The sequence below is a fragment of the Ctenopharyngodon idella genome, chromosome 7 (genome assembly GCF_019924925.1).
Source record: "Ctenopharyngodon idella isolate HZGC_01 chromosome 7, HZGC01, whole genome shotgun sequence".
In the NCBI taxonomy this organism is placed as follows: Eukaryota; Metazoa; Chordata; class Actinopteri; order Cypriniformes; family Xenocyprididae; genus Ctenopharyngodon; species Ctenopharyngodon idella.
This window is the reverse complement of record NC_067226.1, coordinates 34,917,489-34,942,750: the sequence shown is the minus strand read 5'-3', so window position 1 is coordinate 34,942,750 and position 25,262 is coordinate 34,917,489. Positions and strand designations below refer to the sequence as shown.

The following is a 25,262-nucleotide window of genomic DNA, read 5'->3' as shown; positions in this document are numbered from 1 at the left end:
TACTAACAAGTGTTCACTGCAGTTGACGTCAGTGCTGGCTGTGAGAGGAATCAGCAATGTAACGCTGAGCTGGTCTCAAACACCCGAAGAAGAAGTGATCCAAAGACAAGTCGAAAATGGTGAGTCTGTTCCTTCAACCAGCCATCTACAGTAGAGTGAATCTAGGAGAAATTTTGTAAAATCCCTCATTGATGTGGTCAATGATGAGGAACATCTGAAGCTGTGATTTTCATTTCTAGATCCCTGCTGAAGCAGATCTCTGGAGACTCTCAGAGGACGAACAGCCATCATGAGTTTCACTATATTCATCATGCATGTCAGTTATTCATACAGCACCTGTCACTTATCCACACACACACACACACACACACACACACACACATACACACACACACATATATATTTTCTTGTAGATTCAGTATTTGAAATACATGATGGGTAAAGAAGTTTTCTGCAAATCTCAGTAAAACATCCTTTCCAGGTTTCATTTTACTCATAATGTTACATAACTGTTACAACTATTATTCTAATGAAAATGTAGTGATGAATTTTGACAAAAAAAGTGATAGTATATGTTAAAATAGTGATTTTATTAAGACTAAATGTGAATTATAGAACAACATTAGTGAGTAGTATGACAAAATTACTATTTTAAACAGCAGGTGGCAGCAGAGCACCTCTTATTGGCTCACTTTCATTAACTTTCATTTTAAAAGTGTCTGTTTTGTGGTAAGTTTATTTTCCATGTTAACTCCATTAATTAAACATGCTTACACACACATTTTGTTGCAGATATTGATATTTGAAATCAATAATGAGGTAAGAAAATGCCGATTCCAGGTTCCCCCTTCATCATTTTCAGGTCAATGTAATTTCAATGTAATTTCAATTTCATTTCAATGTAATTGTAATGTTATATTATTGCAAAAATATACAACAAATGAACAAATAAAGTGGAAAACCTTGAAAAAATGTGATTTGTAATGTTATTATATGGATTTATATAGTTTAAAAGGGATTTTAAATGACAAAACCTTGAAACCTTGAACTACATTAGTGGCCTTCTGCTGCCATCTGGTGGCACAAAATGACAGTGTCAGGCAATTTACTACAGAAAAAAATATGGTTTTAAAGGTTTTTTGACAGTTATAGCGCCACCTATTGCCTGATTTTTTTGGCATGTCCTCAGAGTCTGTCCATACATGTGTGTGCCAATTTTGGTGAAAATATCTCATTTCATGTTAAAGTTATAGACGCATATATATGAGAGCATAAAAAATGACCCATGAACGACTTTGATTGGATTTTTTTGCCACTTCCTATCAAAATTTTGACATTTGGGCTGTGACATTTAGTAAACCAACTTAGGTTCCGTGTTTCCTATGCTGGTTTCGTGTCGATCGGACTAACGGTTTTGAAGATATTCGCAAAAGTTTTTTAAGTGCTAAATCACAATGTAGCACAAACCATAAGGCAGAACCTAGCATGTTTGGTATCGTTGGACTCAGCAATGATTCAGAAGTCTAATGACGTCACTCCTGTGAAAATAAGTCGATCACACCCAGAGTTATATACATTTTCAGCCAAAACCATTAAAAACAGATGTTTTTTTTTAAAGCTTTTTAACAGTTATAGCACCACCTATGGTCCGATCTCCATAAAAATTGGCATGCTTCTTTAGAGTCATATGCTGCATGTGCTCACCTATTTTTGTGAAGTTCTGAGTTTTTGTTTAGGCTTTATAGGCTTTTGGGTATATTTAGCCATGCCCATTTCCTAAATTACCCTGTTATAGTGACCCAAAGGGTAAAGTTCAACTTTTTTTTTTTTTGATAATTATTGATCTAGAGAGTCCAGAAAATTGTCCTGCACTGGTTTCATTCGAATCGGCTGAAAAACCTAGGACCAGTTCGCAAAAGTAGGTTTTTCACATAATCATGAATATTTAATGAATGCTTTGATTGACAGCATTGGTTCTTGAGGCAGAGTTGTTCAGAATGAGGAGATCTATCAAATGATATTGGGTGGATCTGTGAAACACCATGTGATTACAGAGCCATAAAAACTCATTAGCGCCAACTAGTGGCCGATTTCTTTCAAAATTCTTACAGACCTCTAGGCCCATGAGTTTAACATGTCCACTGAGTTTCGTTCCGATCGGCCTCCGTTAACCTTGTCTAATAGGTGCTCAAATTTCATTGGCCAATGGCGGCCATGTTTTTTGAGATAAGCCAATGTCCTCATAGATTGTCATGCGCCCTTGGACCAAGACACTGCATGCCAAATTTTAAGTCGATCGGGCTAACGGTTGCATAGTTACAGCTGTTTTCAAGTTTTTTTAAAGTTATAGCGCCACCTAGTGTCCAATCGATTTTTTTTATCGTGACCAAAGACTGAGCCCCTACACATGTACCAAGTTTGATGCAAATATCTCATTTCGTTCTCGAGTTATAGCCATTTTAGTAAAAGTGGCTCCACCCTCATCGGACATTTTGGTGCCCCTTAGCAAGCGTGAATCAAAATTTCAACTTTTTTTTGATAACTTTTGATATTCAGACTCCAGAGAACATTTCTGCACTGGTTTGGTTCCGATCGGGCAAAAAACCTAGGACTAGTTCACAAAAGTAGGTTTTGGACAAAATTCAAAATGAAATGAAATCGGAGATATATATATATATATATATATATATATATAATATATATAAGGATTCCAATGATATAAGACACTTGCTTCTAGGACAAAAAGTCTAGGAGTTATAAGCGATTTTCAACTTTTGATTTCTGTAGCGCCTCTTATTGGCCAATTTGGACGAGTCCGGGTATCTGAGTAGCGAGCAACAATATTATCATCTGACAAAGTTTCAAGTCTCTGAACCCCGAATTATCCTTCAGATTAACTGCTATATTGATGAAATGACCAGATGTTCATTGATAAAGTGAAACTATAATGCACATACTGTATGTACACTGATACATTTAACTACTTACTTATGCGGATTTAAATGGAATGATTCATCCAATTATGTGAACCACGTCAGGATAATGAATATAAAACAAGAACAATTACATAACTCAATCAATAAAAAATAAAGAAATAAATATCTGCTTGAAAGAGTCGGTCTCTGTATCCGGATTAATGTTTATCAGCACAAAACCTGAAAATAAAACATAAATATTGATTACATCATTATATGTAATTTATCTCTGTGATCATGAATTTATTTAGTGTTCAGATAGGCCATTTGCATAAATGTTAATATTTGTTTTTGCATAAATGTAAAATACTTTTCTTTTTTTTTTTTTCTAATTTAATATCATTTTTGTGACCGCATTCTTTATAATCAATAACATGAACTAAACCTGATGATCATGTTCTCCAGCCTGATGTATACTGCATTTTTTTGAATATATTTTGCACATATATGTATGCATCCAAAATATATTATTATGCGTGCACACAAAATGTATTTTAAGATAGGAAATGTATTGCCTTGCCCATTAAAGTGCATATATTTTGGCATTTGAATGCTTAAAAAGATACTTTCAGAAATAAACCTGCTCTGTACTAAAGTATAAAGTGTGACGACTTGTCTCAGATTTACCTTGTTGTTGTTTTTTGCCTCATGCGTTACTTCCCGATGTGGGAGTCTCGTCCAGGACAGTTTTACGTCAGAGACCAAACTTAACCCCAGAGCAGACTGCAGCTAAAACACACCAAAACCAGTATTTCAGGAACCAAACTGACATCAAGCGGTGACCAAAAACAGCACCAGGCGCAAATAAAAAGTCCATCAGTCTTGACAAAGACCGAATAGCAAAATTGATGTTTGGTTTTTGTTCATGTTGATTGGAATTCAACATCAACAACGGGAAGTCTTATCATCATTCCATAAATTGACCCTATATTTGATTTTGTCCATTTTTCTCTACTTATCTGCTCATTTTCTTTTACCTGATGCAGAAATGTGTTGTTCACTGCAGCTGCATCAACACTAGAGGCTAATTTCATCCTCAGAAACATTTTTTTCCTATAAACTGAAAAAAGCAAAACAACAAGCGCATCAAATAAACACAAATAAACACATCTATACAATATTTTCACTAATTTGATAATGATTTAGTTCAGTTTAACACATTTTACACATTTTACCATCAGTTGACATTCTATCTGGGCAACTTTTGTGTCTGATAAATCGTGGGACAGCGGTCAATTTAGCAGGCAAAAAATAGGCTAATAATAATAATTGTTAATTACCATTGTCTTTGTCAATAAATGTAGCAATGTATGAAGCACAACAGCTCACACAGTCACTTTCAAACCAAGCAGCTTTCTTGTCAATGCGGCAAATTAGCAAACTTTAACCTGATGCGAAATCTGCGAGACATTATGAGCTAATTTTAACTGCACGGATTACTATTTAAATGCCTAGATTCTGCCCACAAAAGCTCGCTGAACAACGGTAAATGTGACCGCATCTTAACAGTGTAGAATTAGGTCAGAAATAATTAACCTGTTCCATAAACCTCCACCTCACACAGCGTGAGAAAAGTCTGGATTTTAGGAAGGAACATATTCACATAACGGCCACCCATTCCACCGCACAAGAAACTGACAGTACCACCTGCTGGAACAGGCGAAGAAACGACAGCACATCTGGAGAGAGAAAGAGAGAAACCATGACACATTAGGTGCCCTGTTCCAATCCCAATCTGAGGATGCGTTCAGCGAGAAATTTCACCTGGGATTGTTGTTGCCGTTATTTTCTAGAGAGTTTCCGACGCGGATCTCTACTCCGGTCATGCGCTCCGGACAGCAGTCTGCTCTGTTGGTGATGGTCACTCTGTTAATGTAGTAATAATCCAGCAGGTCCAGCCTCCACCACGGGCTGAGCGTGTTTAGTGTGATGGAGCAGTATGAGGCTTCACCGGGAGCGTATCTGATGCCGTCGATGGCGTATGCAGCTCCCCAGTGGTAATATGTGGATGACTGGATAGCTTTTCCTTTTAATGCCAAATTCTCTAAAAAAAAAAACAAAAACAAAAAAAACACAACAACAAAAACAAACACATTTATTCAAAAAGGGACGGTGGGCCGAAAAGAAATAAGACTTAAATGTGTGAAGTTTCAATAGAACTTTAAATAGTAACACTTTAAAATAAAGTTTCATTTGTTAACATTAGGTAACTACATTAACAATGACAACTACTTCTAAAGCATTTATTAATCTTAATGTTAATTTCAACATTTACTAGTTCATTAATTAAATCCAGAATTCTATGTTAATAGCCTATTATGGTGCATCATTAGTTGTATTTGTATTAACTAACATTAACCAGAACTTTTTACCTTCCAAGTTTTCTGAACTGCCCTGATTGGAAAAGACACCTGTTGCAAAAACCAAAAATTTCCATTGATTTGTAACAAGTTGATTAATGTTGCATTTGATACTTTGAATATTTGCATAAAGAACTGCTAAGCAGCATCTATAATTTTACGTCATCTGACTGATGTATGCCAATTATACTCACCAAAAAGTAAAAACAGGTAACCGAGTCCCTCCATCTTGTTTTAAAGACCATTAACTACAGGTCCGATCGGTCACTGGAATAAAGAAAATCCTCAGTGCACATATATTGTAAAGTAATTGAAGTTAGGCGACTTTTAACACGTGGATGACATACTGCACCTGTGATGGTCAGATCTGAAGTTTCTCTGTCTTCTCTCTCTTTAAACATGCTTCCCTCTTTTTATTTGTCTGTGTCTTTGCAGCTTCTGTCTCCACCCTTATGAGATGCTCTCTGGCAGCTTGCTGAATATATTTCACACTTCATTGGACCTCCAGAATTGCTTTTCTCTGCTCACCTTCATCTCTCACGTCAAGACTTATTTACAAAACAAATCTGCCAAAATGCAAATGAAAATGATGATCTTTGAGAATCTCAAGCGTCAGAAGAGAACAAAAGAAATGACCGGTACTTCAGATTCATTTTCATACAGTTTTTCTTTCCGTGCTTGTCTACATCTATCTAAATGACTCAACATATTTTATTGCAAACTCAGCATATTTCACCCATCTATGAGTTTCATTATTAGTATTCGTTCAGAATAGGATCAGTTCCTATATCTTTATCATTATCATTATAGTTATAGTCCTTGGTGTGAAGGGGCCTTAAGAAGATATTCAAAATTAGGATGCATGCTTAAAAAAATGGACTGAAGCACAGGCTCTATTCTTCAGCACGATGGTGACTCACAAAACTCAGACAACAAAAACCCTTTAAATCCATCTCTCAAGATCTCAGCATCTTCACTTATTACAATCCAGTTTGACTTTCCTTCATACATGTACAGAAGTTCTTAATGAGAATTAACAGAGGTTTAGATGTTGATGTTTTATTGAAAATAATACAGTTGGATGTCACCATTATGGTGATCAGTGTTCATATTATTTGGACCATTCATTTTTTAACACTACTTTTTCTATGGCTGATTTAACTGTGTTTCTAAAGCATGTATGTTATGGCAAAATCTGATAAAAAAAAAAAACAATCTGATCAGATGATGTTGGCTACTTAATGATGATATAATCATGTATTGACAATCAACAAAATATTCAGATAAACAGATCAACTCTGAACATAACAAAACAAGCTACCCAAGTCACAGCAAAATCTTTTTGATGATTTTGATTCTTGATGTCTCTGTGTGTGTCTAAAAAGATAAAGCTCAAAACATTTTCTGTATAATGGCTTGAAAAAATGCAGAATATCTGATTGTTATAACACAATGCTTTGATCTGCCTGCATTGACACTATTCTTTAAGAGCTGCTGTGCAGACAAATAATGTACCGGTTATCAATGTAAAGCTGCTTTGACACAATCTACATTGTAAAAAGCGCTATATAAATAAAGGTGACTTGACTTGACTGATTCTATAATATCACAGCACTACTGTAAATAATGTGAAATTAACAGCAATTATTATCAGAGATCTGACTCTGGATGAGATCAGTGAATCATGCCACTATGATGACTTATTGATGATCATCAATAAGTACTTAAGTAGGCAACTTTATCTGATCAAATTTTTTGCCATAACAAATGTGCTTTATAAACACATAGTTAAAGAAGCCAGAGATAAAATATAGTTAGAAAGTCAAGGGTCAAGAGCCCAACTAAAGCAAATACTTCATTATTCTCAATAAGAACTTCTTTATTAAATAAAGTCAAACTGGATTGTAATAAGTGAAGATGCTGAGAGATCTGTTAGTGTTAAATGTTCCGTTGCTGCCAGTCATTTGACTGTATTAAAAAAAAAAAAAAAAAAGAGAATTAAATTCGTCATAATGGCATAATACTTAAAATAACAGCCAAGTTGTTAATTATACAGATATTATTTGTAATTCTACAGAGTTTTGGGTAAAATTTGAAATAAAAGAAAATGACAAAAAAAAAAAAAAAATTTTTTTTTTACAGTGTAGCCTACATGACAGATTTGCGCTGCACATGTTGCACTTAACTGCATTTTCCTTTTCAAAGTGATTCTAATATTCCAGATTCCATATTTCAAATAATTCAAAACCATCATGGTGAACAGTGCGCATCTGAAGTGTCTCAGCTGAAGGAAATTATTTATCGGCTTTAATAATTTTCTTATCAGGTTGATAATGATAACATAAAAAATGAACTTATTGCCCAGTACCGATATGGTGGCCGATATATCGTGCATCTCTATGTGTGATGTTAGTATCTTCTGCACATGCATGTTGAACCCGCCTTTCCACTCCATCAGCCTGATCACTGATCATTTCCATGTTGTTTTGTGTGTATTTGAATGATGTAAATCAGTGCTTGAGCTCCACATAAGTACATCACCCACTCAAACCTTAAACAGTGAGCCGTCAGCTTCACAGAATTCTCGGTCTGTGCACTTTTTTGGCTTTTTGTCTCAAACGCAGATGTCAGCGCCACTGCAAGCTGCTGATGTTCAGAAAGACTGTTTTTGTGACAAGGATAAACTGGAATGTCCTTCAACCTTTTCTTTTACATGCAAAAAGGTTCTTTAGAATACTAAAAAAGAACCATTATTTTCTTATTTTAAAACTGTTCAGGTTCCAAAATGGTTCTTCTAGGGCTACAAAAACCTCCTTTTAAAAACTTTAGAGTGTACAGTAGCTGTGATTACTGGTTTCTTCTTTTTTGAGGTCAACTTTATTTAAATGTGATTGGTTTTCAATGTTTTGCTAGTTACCATCATAATTCTCACATTAGCTCGTGATTTTCTAAGCAATTTTTGAACAATATTGCGGCTCTTCTCGTGTTATTCTCATATTGTGTTGTAGTATTTCTCAGTAAGTTGTACTCTTTGGTGTTGATGGTTCCATAAAGAACCTTTAACATCAATGGAATCTTTCCATCGACAAAAGGTTATTTATAGTGGAAAACAGTTCTTTAGATTATTAAAATGTACTTCGTGAGACAAAAATGGCTATATTAAGAACTGTTCAATGAGAGTCATGATTAAATAGAAAGTCAAATGAAACAAGCATGGACCAAGAAAATCAATTTCAGATGCAAAAGAGAATTCACAAACTAATTTGTAAAGCAAACGGTCCCTGTGACAGTTGAAAACATTCTCAACCCACAATCCTAACCCATGACGTGCCAAACCATGATTTAGATCAGTCTGATGGTTGTCATTTCTCCCATCAAATAATGCAGCATTTCATAAATGCCAAGCAGCTGCGTCTGAGGTTGACTATGGTGGCTCGCTTTGCTGCTTTGTCAGCTAGAGAATTTCCCTGTGAAACTGGGTCATTAAATGTGCCGTGACCTGTGACCCGTGACCCGTGACTTTGCAAGCCAAAACATGTTACTGCAGGCAGTTTTGATTTATATGCTGTTTAATGTTGATAATTGCGTTATTTTACATTTGCTTCTTCTTCGCCTGTGTTTTCCGGAAAAGACTAGAAAGGATACAGCTACGGCCACTGGGCATGTGCACATCAAGATTACGTCATTTAATATTTATTTATTTAATTTAATAACTGTATTTGCAGTATTGCAAGGGTAGGTTTAGGGTTGGGGTAGGTAGCAAATTTAATTTACTGTTATTTATCCTGAGATTTTGCCTCACTTCCGGCTGTAACTGTATCCCTTCTAGCCACAACTGTGTTTTCCAGAGATTCTGTACTCTTTCACTAGATGTGTAATAGTGACCCCTACCATATAACAGTGAAAACATGGATTGCTGGAAAAACTTGTCACTGGCGGGGAAAGATTTAATTTAAGAAAAAGGAAAATGCGTAAGCTATGTCTTTTGTTCATACGGCATGTCACAACAATCCTGTAATTTCCTAGCTTCTTTACTAACAATAGACGAGGTCAACATCATTTACATAGGCAAAAGAATTTTAGCTACTTGTATACATAGTCAAATGATTTGCACAACCGAGTACATAAAACACTTTATGATCAAACATTATTACAGTAGAAATGATGAGCGAGTCTTAAGAAGTTAAGGTTGTTGAATCTTGAAATTATCATTTACACACACACACACACACACACACGCACGCACAAAAACAAAACTCAAGAAATAGACTCCGGTGGACAAGACAAACAACTTCTTGAGAGTCATTTTCTAAGAAGGTATCTTCTAGAAACCTCAATGTAAATGAGTAGGTAAATGTTCACGTCCATGTCATCACACTGCATTTCATAATCATTGTCCTTTAGAACAAAACCACTGATTACAGTAACATTCAAGATATTGACAAACACATTTAAGAACACTCTTGAGAACATTTACTGAACAATATCATTAATAGCAAGTCAATGTTGGATGTTTTAGGACGTGGAAGGAACATTGGATCTTAGAAAACAAACAGATCAGACACTGGGCACAGATGTGAAGTTGCAGCCAATCACCTGAGGTGTAAATGTCATGTGACTAAAATGACATCATGACAACACTGAAAACATGATGCCAACACTTGAGGTCTTTGCATCTGACCGCTTGTCTACTTACATGACAGATTTCCTGTATTTGTTCAAGTGGGCAAAAAGATTATCTGATGGGGCACACTTAGAACTAGTGTTCTTTATAAAACTTTATGCATTTACACATTTTAATTTTCAGTACTTTGCACTTTAAAATAAAGGTATGCTCACATCATGACGGAATTACCATAATTACGAGGTTCTGACATAAAAAGCGATCACATCCTCGTAGAACTTATATGTTGTGTTCGAAATCGCCCCCTATACCCTCATTCACTATTCCCTACATTAGTCCTCTAATATAGTCCACTTGAAGTGATTGAAAACGACTGACTGAATTCAGACACTGAGTGCGCCAGAAGCTCTGAGCTCCTCTCTAGAGTTCATTTTTCTAGCTAATTTTGAAGCAAACAGCTTCACAAACAGTGTTTTCAGCTGACAGTAATACTATTCCTTTGTTGCAAACATACGAAAATATGTTAAAAGTTTATAGTCCGGATATAAACACCGATGTTGCAGCAGTCGCAATCAAAATGTAGGGAGCCCGCACATGATATGCAGGAAAAAAAATAGTAGGCTAAATTGTGCGCACGCTTTACTAAGTCGTTCCCTCAATTTATAAATTGTGCGCACGTTTTAACAAATCGAGAGAGTGAAATAATAAATCATGCGCAAGATTTAGTAAATCGAGGGAACGACTTAGTAAAGCGTGCGCACAATTTACTTTTTTCCCCTGCATGTCATGTGTGGGGCTCCGTAAAAATGAGAAAATGCCTTTTAAAACTAATGTTACGCTTTATAAAGATTTAATCTATTACACTGTTAAGCCTGTAGGAGGCGACCAGTGACTGTTAAAAGATATTTGACGAAATTCGTTAAAAAACTCTGAATGAAACAAGTCTTCGTTCATGAATTTCAAATGATTTTTTTTACACAATGAATTCATTTAAATAATAATAATAAAAAAAAATAGTTTAATAGAATCATTTATAACATTAAATAGAACATTTTGTTAGAACCTCAAGTAAATTAGGCTACATATTATTTTGTTTAGCTGTCTAATGTTTTGTTTTCAGAATCTTGGGAGAACAGTCTAGGATGTAAAATGTAGCTATCTTGCAGACTAAAGGCAGGAACACACCAAGCCGACGGTCGGCCGACTAAGTTTTCTCAGTGTGTTTCGCACCGTCGGCTGAAGTTGGTCCTCGTCGGCTTTTTTTCGGCCGATTCGAAATGTTGAATCGACGTTGGAGCTCGTCGGTCCGTCGGGCCATCTGATCATTCTGATTGGGCGTTCAGCTACTGCCACCTGCTGGTACGGAAATGCATTTCATCTTGCGCAGGCGCAGAATGACATGCTACTTGGCCGTCAGGTGTCAAGCGTCGGTTTGGTGTGTCAGGGCAACTTTGGACACAGACGCTGCCGACATGAGCCAACCCCGCAGTCTGCTTTCGTCGCCACTAGTTCGTCGGCGTCGGCTTGGTGTGTTCCGGCCTTAAGATGAAGTCTTTAAGATGAAGTTACAGTATCTACCAGCAGGCGGTGCACTGCTTCCTGAGGGATGTGTGCTTTTATACCAAAATATAAAAACTTGGCTTTCTGTGATGTTTTGAACATTGTTCGGTAAATTCTGAAGAATTCTGCTGATTTCTCCAAGGTCACCTGACTGACATAAAATTGTGAGGAACGAATAATAATAATAATAATAATAATAATAAAAATAAAAATGCTAATCCAACTTATACTTCAAACTTGGCACTGTGTACTGCAAATATTGCTGACTCTTGTGATAATCTGCAAGCAGTGATGCATTATGATGAAATACTCATTTGCAAGTTGCTTGGGATTAAAGTGTCATGACAATGTGCTTTTAGTACACTGAAATCAGTGAAATCAGGACTGGAAATAAATTATTATTGTAATAGTATTTGAATATTAATAAATATTATTTTTATCAGTAATAGGCCCGGTTTCATAGACAGGGCTTAGGCTAAATCAGGATTAGGACTTAGTTCAATTAGGACTTTTAAGTAGCTTTTATAAACAGACCCTAGAAAAAAACATTACTGGTGTGCATCTTTAAACAAAACAATGGCTTTGACACATTTTAAGATATTTTAAGATATGCCAGTGCAAGTTGCTTTCAGTTAAAACAGCTCAAACATGCATTTCAGTCTAGGACTAGCTTTCCATATGACAGGCAGAATTGTGCAAATCTGCATTCTTATTTTTTTTTTTTTTTTCTACGAAATGTTAAAATTACTCCCTGATGAGGCATAATGAGTCATTTTAAACTTAAAATGTGAAAACGGAGGAGGAGAAACAGTATCATGTGACTGAAATGACACAGACGGACGGAAGACACACTGATATGGAAAGCTGATCTAATGTGTCTCTCATCCCTCTATCTCTGGCAGTAATCATTCATTCAAACATCTTCGGCCGAAAGCAGAAAGAATCGGGAAGCGCTTGAAATGAACACAAGGGTTTTCTACAGGAGTCTGTCGCTTTTACTGGGTGAGTAAAACATCTTCCATATGTCTAATATCTTAGTGATTCCAGATTTTTCTTTTAAATGCAGAAACACTTTTCATAAGACCCTAAAAGACAATCTAAAATATACAAAATATTTAGCTTTTGTCGTTGTAGTTTTCCAGTAAAAAAATTCTAATCCCTAAAACACAAAATAAGATAAATTTACTATGACTGTGTAAGTTTTTTCATACCCTAATGGCAAACAGTTTCTTCCCCTGTGGTTTTAAGTGTAAATCTAACAAAATGTTTTGGCTTCAATTTTAAAGTTTCTTTCTGTGTTTCTCATTTCTTTCAAAAGGGTTTTTCTCAGTTCAAATGAAGGCGAACGGAACAGAAGGTTAGATTTTGTGAGTTAAACACTATTACATGTCTAATTCACATTAATTCATTTTAATCTAACCACAATTTATCATCATGAATAAATCATGAACATGTATTTTCTTATATTCTTTAACAAAAGTACTATAGGTTTATAACAGCAGCCATATGCACTCCTGTTTACAGTCACTGGCGTGTTTAAAATGATGTACTTTGACTAAATATTTGACTGTGCCTTAACAGATAGTTGGGATGAGACATGTAAAGCATCCATACTTCATTTGTTTTTGTTTTTTTCCTGCCATTTAGGGTTGATCTAAAATCAATTAATTCAAATAATTGTGCTGCAGTTTCCGCTAACACAGAAAACACTGGAAGAACAAGCAGAAAATGTGTGAAAGAATATCTGTACAACAGTAATAATTAGTTTCACACACTGTATGTCAAATATACTGCTGTACTCATGAATATGTAGTTTAGCTGCTACTTAGTGCCTCAAACCAAACATGATTTAAACATTTAGGCCCTGTTTCTACCTGGTATTAATATGCTTTTTGGATGATGCTAAATACAGGTAAACGTGTGTAAAAAGTTTTGAGCTTGTCCACTTTCGACCACTTCCAAATGACGTATTTGACTGGATTTCTTTCGTAGTGGAAACACTCATGTGTTCGAACAGCCACTAAAGACTGCCTACTATCCGTTGACTGACTTAACGCGTAAATATTATGGGAAGTGAGCTAGCCAGACGGGATTAAAACTTTGTCAGCTAAAGACACAAATTTTGTTTGAAGACGAAAAACATACACAGCAAAATCCCCAGAGTTAAATCAGCTCTGCTCAGAGTACATATGGTCCCTCTCTATCTTTTTCAACTAAAAACAAAAAACTTTTTATGCATTTTGGCTGTTGAATTACACAACAACAGTGTTTTGGTGGCCTGAAAACGCAAACTTTTGAAAACGGGTTTCAAAGTGCAAGTTTTTTAAAAAACACTACCGTTGTCATCTCCGTGTAAACTGCAAAAACGCGAATGTGTGAAAACGGTGATGTCATGCACATGTGTATTACGTGTTTAGATGTTGATGTTATAACACTATTTAGAATGGGACCATATGTACTCTGAGCAGAGTTTATTTAACTCTGGTGATTTTGGTGTCCAGCAAGCACAATGTTCTCTCACCTTTCCTGATTTCTAACACACACTTACAGCGTTCGGCCGGTCTTGTGGATATCAGACCAAAAACGAAAACTGATGCTCTCCGTATGTTTTTCCGTTCTCTCTGGGTGCATTCATATGTAAATTGCTCAAGCTTATTTTGTCCATTAGAGCGAAAGATCTGAAAAACAAAAAACAAAACATACATTTACCTGCCCATAGACTCTCCCCTTGAAGAAATCAGGACAGAAGTGGTTGAAAGTAGACAAAAGAGATGGATTAAAATACCAGGTGTAAAAATTTCCCCCATTTTTACATAAAAAACATTTGTCATTCAAGACTTGTAATTCAAGTAAATGACCACTACTATGATTGTGTAACAGTTTGTCATATTAAAATAGTTACTTGGAGTTACCGCTGTTAATAATAATTGACAGGATAACTTTTACCATGTTTCATGTAAATGGAATTATGAATGAATGTACCATTGTTTGTTACACTGCCCAGATAGCAAGCAACCTTCGAAACAATGTTAAATCAATGTTAATGCATAAATGTTAACTGCACTGAATTAGCATCACTTTGTGATGTGATGTTGGGTCATCAAAATAAAACACCAACTACAACTGACTTAAAACCACACAGCCTGAAATAAAATGAAGATAAAAGAAGATAATAAATCTCTCAAGATCACAGCAGAAGTTCTTTTTTGATAATTAAGAGAGGTTTAGATGTTGATGTTTTATTGAAAATGTTTTTTGATTCAGTATTTTCTTTAGTAATTTTTTGTTTTATATGTTATTAATAGTTTAATTAATAGTTATTAATAGCAACACTTTTTCAACAGATCAGACAGTCTGAATTTTAATTTTTAAAATTTTTCTTTGTTTTTTTGATTTTTCTTACTGATGACAAAACAAAAGATGTCACTCAATGAAGCATTTATTTAGGATTACAGCGAATGGCTTTGATCAAAACAATAACAAAAGTAGCGTTCTCTACGCGCAATAACCCCAAAAATGTGAAAGCAAGGGAGAGAACGGCAAATAATCTGCATATAATAATAATAAATATTCAGTTTGACTGCGGCATAGATCTATATCAGACAAAGCAAATGTGGTAAAAACAGTGTTACTCACACTTGTGTGTTGTGACGTTATTGTAGTCGGCACTGCATCTTTTATTTTCAGTCTCTCTGAAAAACATGCGTTGAACCGTGTCTTGTTTAAAAACGCAATCTAAAATGAAGGGAACAAACAAACAGTCTTAGGCCCTGTTTCCACCTGGTGCTAAGATGCGTTTTGGTCAATCGGATCACAAGTAGATGAGGGAGACACATTCCCATTTACACCTGGTGTTTTAATCCGTCTCTTTTGTCCACTTTCAATCACTTCTGTCCTGATTTCTTCAAGGGGAGGTTCTATGGGTGGGTGAATGTATGAGCTTTTTCAGATCTTTCTATCTAATGGACAAAATAAGCTCATATGATTTACATATGAACACGCCTGGAGACGATGGAAAAACATACAGAGAACATCAGCTTTCGTTTCTGCTCTGACAGCTGCAAGACCAGCCAAACGCTGTGAGTGTCTGTTAGAAATCAGGAATGGTGAGAGAACATTGTGCTTGGTAAGTTTTTCGTCTTCAAGCAAAACTTGGGTCTTCAGCCGACAAAGTTTAATCCCGTCTGGCTAGCGCACTTTCCATAATGTTTACACGTTATGTCAGTCGGCACAGAGTAGTTGGTCTTTAGTGTCTGTTCAAACACATTCGACCACATGAGCGTTTACACTATGAAAGTCAAATGCGTTTTCTGCTACCTCTGGAAGTGGTCGAAAGTGGACAAACTCAAAACATTTTACAACCCGTTTACACCTGTATTTAGCGCTGTACACTTGTGATCCGATCGACCAAAACACACCTTAATACCAGGTGGAAACAGGGCCTTACTGACGCATTGATCTTCTTCTACAGATGCGGTCTTTTGTCGCACTATTACATCATAAGATGTTTTCTGAACTTGGTTTCAATAAACGCTGTTTTTGAACTAATGAGGAAGTTTTGAGTTCTGAAACTTACAGGATATTTTTATAATACAATGACCTCTTATATGTCAAAAGATTTGATTTCTCAGTTCATGACCCCTTTGATGCATTAACTAATGTTAACCAATTTGAAAAGTGTCACCATATTATTTATTGAATATTTAAAGGGGGGGTATCACACACAGTTTCTGCCAATCTCATGTTAATCTTGAGTACATATAGAGTAGTATTGCATCCTTCATATCTCTGAAAAGTCTTTAGTTTTATCATATTTATAAAAAATAGATACGCTGTACCGAGTCTTTCCGAAAAAAGCTGAGCTCCTGGAGGCGTGCCTGCCGTGGGCAGAGCCAAAGTGTCACGAGCGTGCGCAGCTTTTGCGTAGAGATCGTCTGCAAGCTGTGACATCTTTATAAATATAAAGGGAACAAAAATGTTTGTTATTTCATGCGCTTGCGTACCGAATGCCAACAAAACACAAACGTCTGATGCAGTTTTACTCTTCGCCCGCGATCTGCAAATCTAGCGCCGAACTGGGACTTGTTTACAAAGCATTCATCACCGAAATCCCATGCACAACTCCGTTGCTGCCCCGGAAAAACAAACTTCATCCACTGTTCCCTTAACGCTGAGTTCTTTGGGAAGCTGAAAAAGGTAATCTTTCCCTCACAACCAAAAACACACTCCTTTGGTGACAGGAGCTGCGTCTCATTTCGCAGGCTGCGTCCTCCGGAGGTCGCATTTGAAGGCTGAATACTTCATCAAGGATGTCATATTTAAGAAAAGAAACCATAATGAAATTGACTGATATTCATTGTGAGGTGTAAAATACTGTAATTTCTTTCTTACTTTGCAATCTAATGGTTATTTTTCTTAAATGAGGCAGCCTTGATGATGTATGCAGCCTTCAAAGGGTGCAGCCCCTGAATTGGGACACAGCCATTGTTGAAAAATCTCTCAGCTTCTGTATCCCGAACAAAGCGTGTTGATGGACGTGCTCTCGCTCTTGCTCTGGGTGATGTGTGTGTGTGCGCACTTATCAGGGAGAAGTGCCTATACAACGAATTCCGCCCTTTGTTACGTGAAACATGCCTTACTCGAAAACAATTCAGCAAAACGTCCACAACCGGAAGTAGTATATTTGGTATAGAAATACTCAGCCATACGTCCAACTCGTGTTTTGAAACTTTGGCCATGTTTAGCATGAGAATGCAGCTCTTTAACAGTGTAAACAAGTCAGAATGCCCCCCCCAAGAGGCCTCTGGAAGGATCATGGCAATCTAGTAAAGATACAGGAGCAAAACGTACAGCAAAAAGTCTTTCATCTCAGAATATGTTGTATGTGACCGTTTTAGGGATTCTTATTAGCAGCATAAGTCTGTAAGGTAACATACAGTAGGTTTTCAGCATCTCTTCATTCTCCAGGAAATTTGGCACTGAGAAGAAATGTCACGCAGTCATCGACATACGGCCTCTGGTTTGCTGAAAGGGCCGTTGATGGTAATCCGGGTCTGGTGAAGTCGTGGTCCGCATGCTCGTCAACTACTAATCAGACTAACCCGTGGTGGAGGCTGGATCTGCGTGATACTTACCGAGTTACTAGAGTGATTATTACTAACATAAACGAATGCTGTGCAGAACGAATAAACGGAGCGGAGATTCGCATCGGAAACTCTTTGGAGAACAACGGCAACAACAATCCCATGTAAGATCCTCTTTCACCTAGGAGTTAGGAGAATGTTGTACTAATATTATTGGAATCTTTTAAAGGGGTCCTATTATGCTTTTTAATATCTTCATCTTTCTTTTTTAGTGTGTAATGTTGCTGTTTGATCATGAAAAAGCTCTGCAAAGTTCCAAAGTCCCTCCAGCGGGAGTTAAGCTGCCTTCACGTGCTATCAGAAATTTCAAAATGGGAGGGCGTTCATGTGCAATTTTTACCTAAGAAACTCGTATTTACGATAATTTCGAGAGCACATGAAGGCAGCATTATTCTCTATATCAGTGTCACTGTTTCTGAACTCCCTGAAACGCCTCCATTGTATCCATAGAAATCCCTGATTCCTCGAGCCTGAAACACAAGTGCGGGAAGAATAAAGTCTAAATGAAGTTTTCTGTGTCTCTCTGTAGATGTGCTGTGATTTCTAGTATTCCAGCTGGTGTTTCGTCCACCTACGTTTGTAACAATATGGACGGTCAATATGTGAATCTGATCATTCCTGGACATTTAAGGTTTCTCACTCTGTGTGAGGTGGAGGTCTATGGAGAAGGTCTGATCAAACAAACTATGTTGAAATATGCCCATTTATTATTGATTATACATGCTCTCAGCAGTCAATAAAACACATTTGTGTTTGACACTAAACCACGTTCATCCTCACTGCACGTGAACATGTATTTAACATCCTCTGGGTCATATTTTGTTTTACTTTGTGATGATTTTTGAGGATCTGTCCATGTTGCATCTGTTTAATCTTAAGTGACAGATGAATTTGCACCAGAATAGATATTATAGACACACGGCCTTTGCCAAAAACAAAGGATGCAACGATATATTTTGGGATCCTAAAAATGCATGATTATATGTATTTATCTTTTGTTTTCCTCTGCTGTCTGTGACCCATCAGGACCACTGATCTACATCCTGTGTGTGTTTCAGGTCCTTGTTTAAAGCAAACATTTGTGAAGATGAAATTGAAGTCCAGCTTGAGTCTGTCTGAAGCCACAGCGAGAGCCCGGCTCCTGACGCAGGTGAGAGAGAGAGAAACGTACAGAAATCTGAGCACATTCATAGCAGTTTTAAGAGATGTGCTTGTTACAGCTGGAATCTGCTCTGGCGGGAAGAGGGATATCTAACGTGACGCTGCGCTGGTCTCAACTGCCCAAACAGGAAGTGATACGGAAGGAAGCTGCACCCGGTGAGTGTAAGAATGTTGATTCATTAAAATGAATGCGTATATTACAAATTAATTGGAAATGATGCCTTTATGATGTAATGAACTTTTCATTTACAGCTCAATGTGCTCACAGAAATGGTGATGACGTGAAAACCTAAACACTCTACGGATCAGCTTTGATGTTCCTCATTTTTCATTTTTCACTTTTCCTCATGATGAACTATTTACTGCAATTTAGAATTTACTTAATTTTATTACATTTTCTTTTTATGTATTGTGCATTGTCATCTCTGTTATTACGCTAATATAAAAATAAACCGAATTATACATTATATTATTGAATTTTTAATGTTCACATTTATTTTTTAGCAATCCTTCATATACATTTATTTATTTAGCATTCATTTATATTGATTTCTTTTATCCAAAGGCATTTATAAAAGGAACAAGCAGAGCCAATAATATTATAAAGTAATTTATTAATGTTATCTTAAAAAAAAAAAACTGCAACATCATCTTCATCCAAAAGGTGCCGTGAGGCGTCATATTAATCATACATATTTAGTTTGCTATCAGATTTGTAAACTGCATATGATTCATGATTCTAATGAGTCAGTTTGACATAACACATCTTTAAATTCAAATGACACGTTCAACCTGCAGTTATTAAGCTTCATCCAGTAAAGGCCCCTCAGGTAGAGGAGCTGTTGTTACTCGACATTAATGGCTCTGTCCCAAATGGCACACTTTATGTTCACTTTCGGTCTTGAGGACTTAAAATGGCCACTGTGTGTGTGTGTCCGCAAAGTCCACGAGACCGTAGGGGAGAAGCGTCTTGCCGCAGTCTGCGGTGGACATCCAACCCGGCCCACATCCAAGTGTGACGTCAGAAGCCAGGCCAATGCTGGCTTCTGACAACAGTAGTTTTCAACCTGTGGGCCACGGCCCATTAGGGGGCCTCAGTCATCCTCCATAGGGAGGGGGAAGATAACTTAAAATTAATTTAAATAATATATTGATTGCAGTATTGATTCAGAGAGGAGGCGGGCCTTCGAGTAAAAAAGTTTGGGAACCACTGGCCTACACCAAACACTGATCCCTAAACCTACCTGTCATTGTAACCTTAACCAATGAAATTAGCTGCAGGGCAGGATTTGAGGGCGAGGTGGTTTGGGAAAAAAAAAAAAAAAAAAAAAAAAAAAATCACACTTCATTATTAACTTTGAGCATCAAGAAAACAAGCCTTACACCTAATTCTTTATCATTTACTTCTTATATTCGTCTTTTTATGACAAACCCACCTAAAACCCACCCTTTTTTTCAATTGGAAACCAACAATCGGGTCCTGGGGCGACATGGGATGGGGAGTCACCATATATATATATATATATATATATATATATATATATATATACAGTGGGTACGGAAAGTATTCAGACCCCCTTAAATTTTTCACTCTGTTATATTGCAGCCATTTGCTAAAATCATTTAAGTTCATTTTTTTCCTCATTAATGTACACGCAGCACCCCATATTGACAGAAAAACACAGAATTGTTGACATTTTTGCAGATTAAAAAAGAAAAACTGAAATATCACATGGTCCTAAGTATTCAGACCCTTTGCTCAGTATTTAGTAGAAGCACCCTTTTGATCTAATACAGCCATGAGTCTTTTTGGGAAAGATGCAACAAGTTTTTCACACCTGGATTTGGGGATCCTCTGCCATTCCTCCTTGCAGATCCTCTCCAGTTCTGTCAGGTTGGATGGTAAACGTTGGTGGACAGCCATTTTTAGGTCTCTCCAGAGATGCTCAATTGGGTTTAAGTCAGGGCTCTGGCTGGGCCATTCAAAAAAATTTCTGCTGCACTTAAGGTTCCTAAGAGCACAGTGGCCTCCATAATCCTTAAATGGAAGACGTTTGGGACGACCAGAACCCTTCCTAGAGCTGGCCGTCCGGCCAAACTGAGCTATCGGGGGAGAAGAGCCTTGGTGAGAGAGGTAAAGAAGAACCCAAAGATCACTGTGGCTGAGCTCCAGAGATGCAGTCGGGAGATGGGAGAAAGTTGTAGAAAGTCAACCATCACTGCAGCCCTCCACCAGTTGGGGCTTTATGGCAGAGGAAGCCTCTCCTCAGTGCAAGACACATGAAAGCCCGCATGGAGGACTCCAAGATGGTGAGAAATAAGATTCTCTGGTCTGATGAGACCAAGATAGAACTTTTTGGCCTTAATTCTAAGCGGTATGTGTGGAGAAAACCAGGCACTGCTCATCACCTGTCCAATACAGTCCCAACAGTGAAGCATGGTGGTGGCAGCATCATGCTGTGGGGGTGTTTTTTCAGCTGCAGGGATCTCCCGACTGCATCTCTGGAGCTCAGCCACAGTGATCTTTGGGTTCTTCTTTACCTCTCTCACCAAGGCTCTTCTCCCCCGATAGCTCAGTTTGGCCGGACGGCCAGCTCTAGGAAGGGTTCTGGTCGTCCCAAACGTCTTCCATTTAGGATTATGGAGGCACTGTGCTCTTAGGAACTTAAGTGCAGCAGAAATTTTTTTGTAACCTTGGCCAGATCTGTGCCTTGCCACAATTCTGTCTCTGAGCTCTTCAGGCAGTTCCTTTGACCTCATGATTCTCATTTGCTCTGACATGCACTGTGAGCTGTAAGGTCTTATATAGACAGGTGTGTGGCTTTCCTAATCAAGTCCAGTCAGTATAATCAAACACAGCTGGACTCAATGAAGGTGTAGAACCAATCTCAAGGATGATCAGAAGAAATGGACAGCACCTGAGTTAAATATATGAGTGTCACAGCAAAGGGTCTGAATACTTAGGACCATGTGATATTTCAGTTTTTCTTTTTTAATAAATCTGCAAAAATGTCAACAATTCTGTGTTTTTCTGTCAATATGGGGTGCTGTGTGTACATTAATGAGGAAAAAAAATGAACTTAAATGATTTTAGCAAATGGCTGCAATATAACAAAGAGTGAAAAATTTAAGGGGGTCTGAATACTTTCCGTACCCACTGTATATATATATATATATATATATATATATATATACACACACACATACACACACACATTTCTATGGGGAGTCACGACGTGACATATTAACCATTATTAACCCCTAGAGCGCCAAAAGTCAAGACTGATCCATAATCACATGCAATAAATGATAATTATATACTAATTGTAACGTGCTGGTTGAGAGGAAACACACGACGAAGAAGATAACTCTCAATTAAGTCTTTACTTGAATCCAGCGGGAAAGATACAGATACAGGCAGGAACGCAACACAACACAATGAACATACGAGGCCCGACAATGAACTGAGGGAAGTAAGGAACTTAAATACACAGACGATTAACTCAAATGACAGGCAGCTGTGATGATACGGTTAATGTCCATGGTGACTGATTGTGGCGGGAAAAACGGAACAAAGGAGCACATGTGACAGATGAAAGACCAAAACAACCAGAACGTGACGGTGACTGTGACACTAATAATAAAAATAATTTTATTAATTAAATCTATCATTACCACTTCACCCAAGGAAACATATCACAAATCATAAATGAATAATTTTATGTCATATTATGTCAGAACTGCTGTCTAAGTGGCTTTTACTGTAATTGGAAAATATGTATATATTTTCCCAAACATTTAACTCTAGAGTGATCGAGTCATTTGCATTAGTTGATCAGTGGGCACATGCAGGACACTGAAGATGTTTGCTCAGAAAAAGTGTCCTCTTTTTTTTTCAAGAGAGTTTCACGGACCTGTAAATAAAAGAAATGAAGTCATTACACAGTTGTCATTACCATATACCATTATCTTTCTGTAATGAACATACATTGGCCTTCTTCTGCGTCCTCACTGATGGTTTCCACCGGAGCTTGAATCCAGCTCAGACTCACTTCAGGGATCTTCAAAGCCGATTCCAGCTGAAAGGGAACGAATGCTGGTGAGTGATTTCGTTTAAGTTCTATTTTCAATAAAAATAATTTCGAGCAGTTAACCATTTATTTCACATATATTTTGAGACAAAAGAGTTGGTTTTAGGTGATTATAAGTCAATTTTTTTTTTCAGTAACTGTCAAAGTTTCCTCTATAAAATGCAGCATTTAAGAACTTACTGTGAGAAAAGGAGCATGAAGATGTCTCTCTCACCTCATCCAGCAGTTTGTCTCTCATCTCGGGGTCAGTCAGATTGGCTTTGGAGTGAAGCTTTATCTTTATGTACGATCTGCTTAACATTAACTCTAAAACACATCATTAGTTAGGCAAATAAACACATACTGTACATGCAACAGGTTCAGTTTGCATGTCAAATCACACAATGATGAACCAAAACAAATCATTGGAATAGTTCACTGACTATATATTTATATTGCAGGTATATTTTCAACATTATTTATTTTATATATTGTTCAAACAATGCTAAAATGTGTGAAGAAGTTTCTGGAAGCTTCATTTGCTTTGTTTTGGGGACTAAACAAACCCTTCTTTCCCACAAATTTATGTTGCTTTTTGCCGTCCATTTAACTTTTACAAACAATTCTGTAATTTCTCCTCAATTTAATTGTTTTCAAAGATTCAGCTTGATTTTGTTCATCGCTAATTACAATTGCAATTTGCACTGGTTATAAAAGCGCAACAAACTATTACTTTGGCTTCACTTTGGTTTTCATTTAACCCTTTAAAGCCTGCTGTACCATATTTGATATGCAAATTAAGCCTCTAAATGATCAACATTATCAAACCTTTGCTGTTGCACACAATTAGCACAATTATTAAACTTTTAGCAAGTAAAAGCCTTTTTGCCTTTTCAGGCTTTTGAGGAAGGTTTATTTGTTCATCTTTGTATTGCATTGTATTATGAGCTTTGATCGTAAAACTAAGCTTTTAAAATCGTACTAAGACATATTATTGACAGATATAGAGTGACAACTGATATTTATATGCATGTTATATTGTTATAAAGATCTCATTGATTTACATTACAAGCATCAGAATTATATCTTACTTTTTGACCATCTAAATATCAACATCTGCACCAAACTGTATATGTTTTTTGCTGTGAATAAAATCAAGCTGTTTTTCCTCCATATTCTCACTATCTATATAAGCCATAAAAACACATATGCAAACATTTTTATGACTATTATTTCATGTCAGTCTTTACAGTGTTAAACATGTAATTAAGCAATTTTAGCAGGATTTACACTGTGTCTAGTTAGCTGGTTAACATTAATTAGTAGTAGTACCTGTCCCATAGACCTCCACCTCACACAAAGTAAGGACCTTCAGCTCTCCAGGGATTATCAAGTTCACATAACGTCCCACCATCCCACCGCATGAGAATGTGGAGGACGCACCAATCGGAATGCTGGAAATGACCGTACATCTAAATAGGGAAATATAGAAAATGACGTGATCTAGTCAGGCTCATATTGAGTCTGCACAGTCATATGTGCTTGTGTTTTATTGTTCTACAGAGCAGTTTACATCAAGAACGAGAACTGTACAGAAAAATAAAGTTAATCATTCTATTAGAATAGGGAAGTCCACTCCACAATTGTCTATAACGATAAAGACACAGAGAAACGATATTGTTGGAATCACTTTCAGAATGTCCCCCCCCCCCCTAAAAACAGCCAATCAGAATCGAGCATCGAAAGCAGCAGGTGACAAAACTACAGAATAAACGTTATTGACCGTTAGTGTGGATGCTAAAGGCTTCGAAATACTGTATCCTTAAGACTCAGATATACTGAATGGAAGAACGAATTAGTGTGACGTCATTTTGAACAAAATCAGGATCGTAGTGATGTGGACATGTTTGCAGCAACTTTATACAATAGATTGCTTTAAAGCAAGCAACTTTACAGTATTAAACATGAATAAACAGTGTCAGCATCTCTTTCAATTAGAATTTAAACCTCATTTTCTACTATAAAGTGGCTCGCCAGTGTGTTTTTACTCACTGACGTCTGACCTCGACAGACTGAACAGAAGAAATGAACTGGAGAAGATGTCCATGTTGAAGAAGGCGGAGCCTCAGAGCCACACCTACATCACTGTTATGGACTAATGGTGTTTTGATGGTGTTTACCAGCCAGAGTGAACATTTCTGGAGAGTTTCGAACTTCGTTTTGGCCTGATTTTTGTTTGACATCACGCCAGTTCATTCTTTTATTTCACTTGAAGTATATCGGGGCCTTAAATCTGGTAAACACCTTCGAACTCCCATTGGTCAGTGGTGATGACATCAGAGGTGGGTGTGGCTCTGAGGCTCCGCCTT

At 37.0% G+C, this 25,262-nt stretch overlaps 2 protein-coding genes across 2 annotated transcripts in view; both read left to right on the top strand.

Moving 5' to 3' along the window:
• Nucleotides 1-957, top strand: part of LOC127515646 (fucolectin-1-like) — a 38,944-nt gene extending 37,987 nt beyond the window's left edge. Inside the window, exons 20-21 of the mRNA XM_051899525.1 lie at nucleotides 23-119; nucleotides 240-957. The gene's annotated coding sequence lies outside the window, so the exon portion shown is untranslated. The remainder of the gene's footprint in view (nucleotides 1-22; nucleotides 120-239) is intronic.
• On the top strand, nucleotides 117-19,252 carry LOC127515645 (fucolectin-1-like). The gene is made up of 6 exons (XM_051899524.1): nucleotides 117-175; nucleotides 17,461-17,766; nucleotides 18,192-18,331; nucleotides 18,721-18,812; nucleotides 18,883-18,979; nucleotides 19,076-19,252. Exons 1-6 carry the CDS (start codon nucleotides 117-119, stop codon nucleotides 19,114-19,116), a joined length of 735 nt encoding a protein of 244 aa, XP_051755484.1. The 3' UTR covers nucleotides 19,117-19,252.
• The last annotated feature ends 6,010 nt before the right edge of the window (nucleotides 19,253-25,262 follow it).

Coding starts and splice junctions, on each gene's coding strand:
- LOC127515645 (XM_051899524.1), top strand. CDS start 117: ATGGTGAGTCTGTTCCTTCAACCAGCCATCTACAGTAGAGTGAATCTA. Junction 176..17,460: donor GTGAATCTAGGAGAAATTTT/GTAAAATCCCTC, acceptor AACATACAGTAG/GTTTTCAGCATCTCTTCATT. Junction 18,332..18,720: donor GGTGGAGGTCTATGGAGAAG/GTCTGATCAAAC, acceptor TGTGTGTTTCAG/GTCCTTGTTTAAAGCAAACA.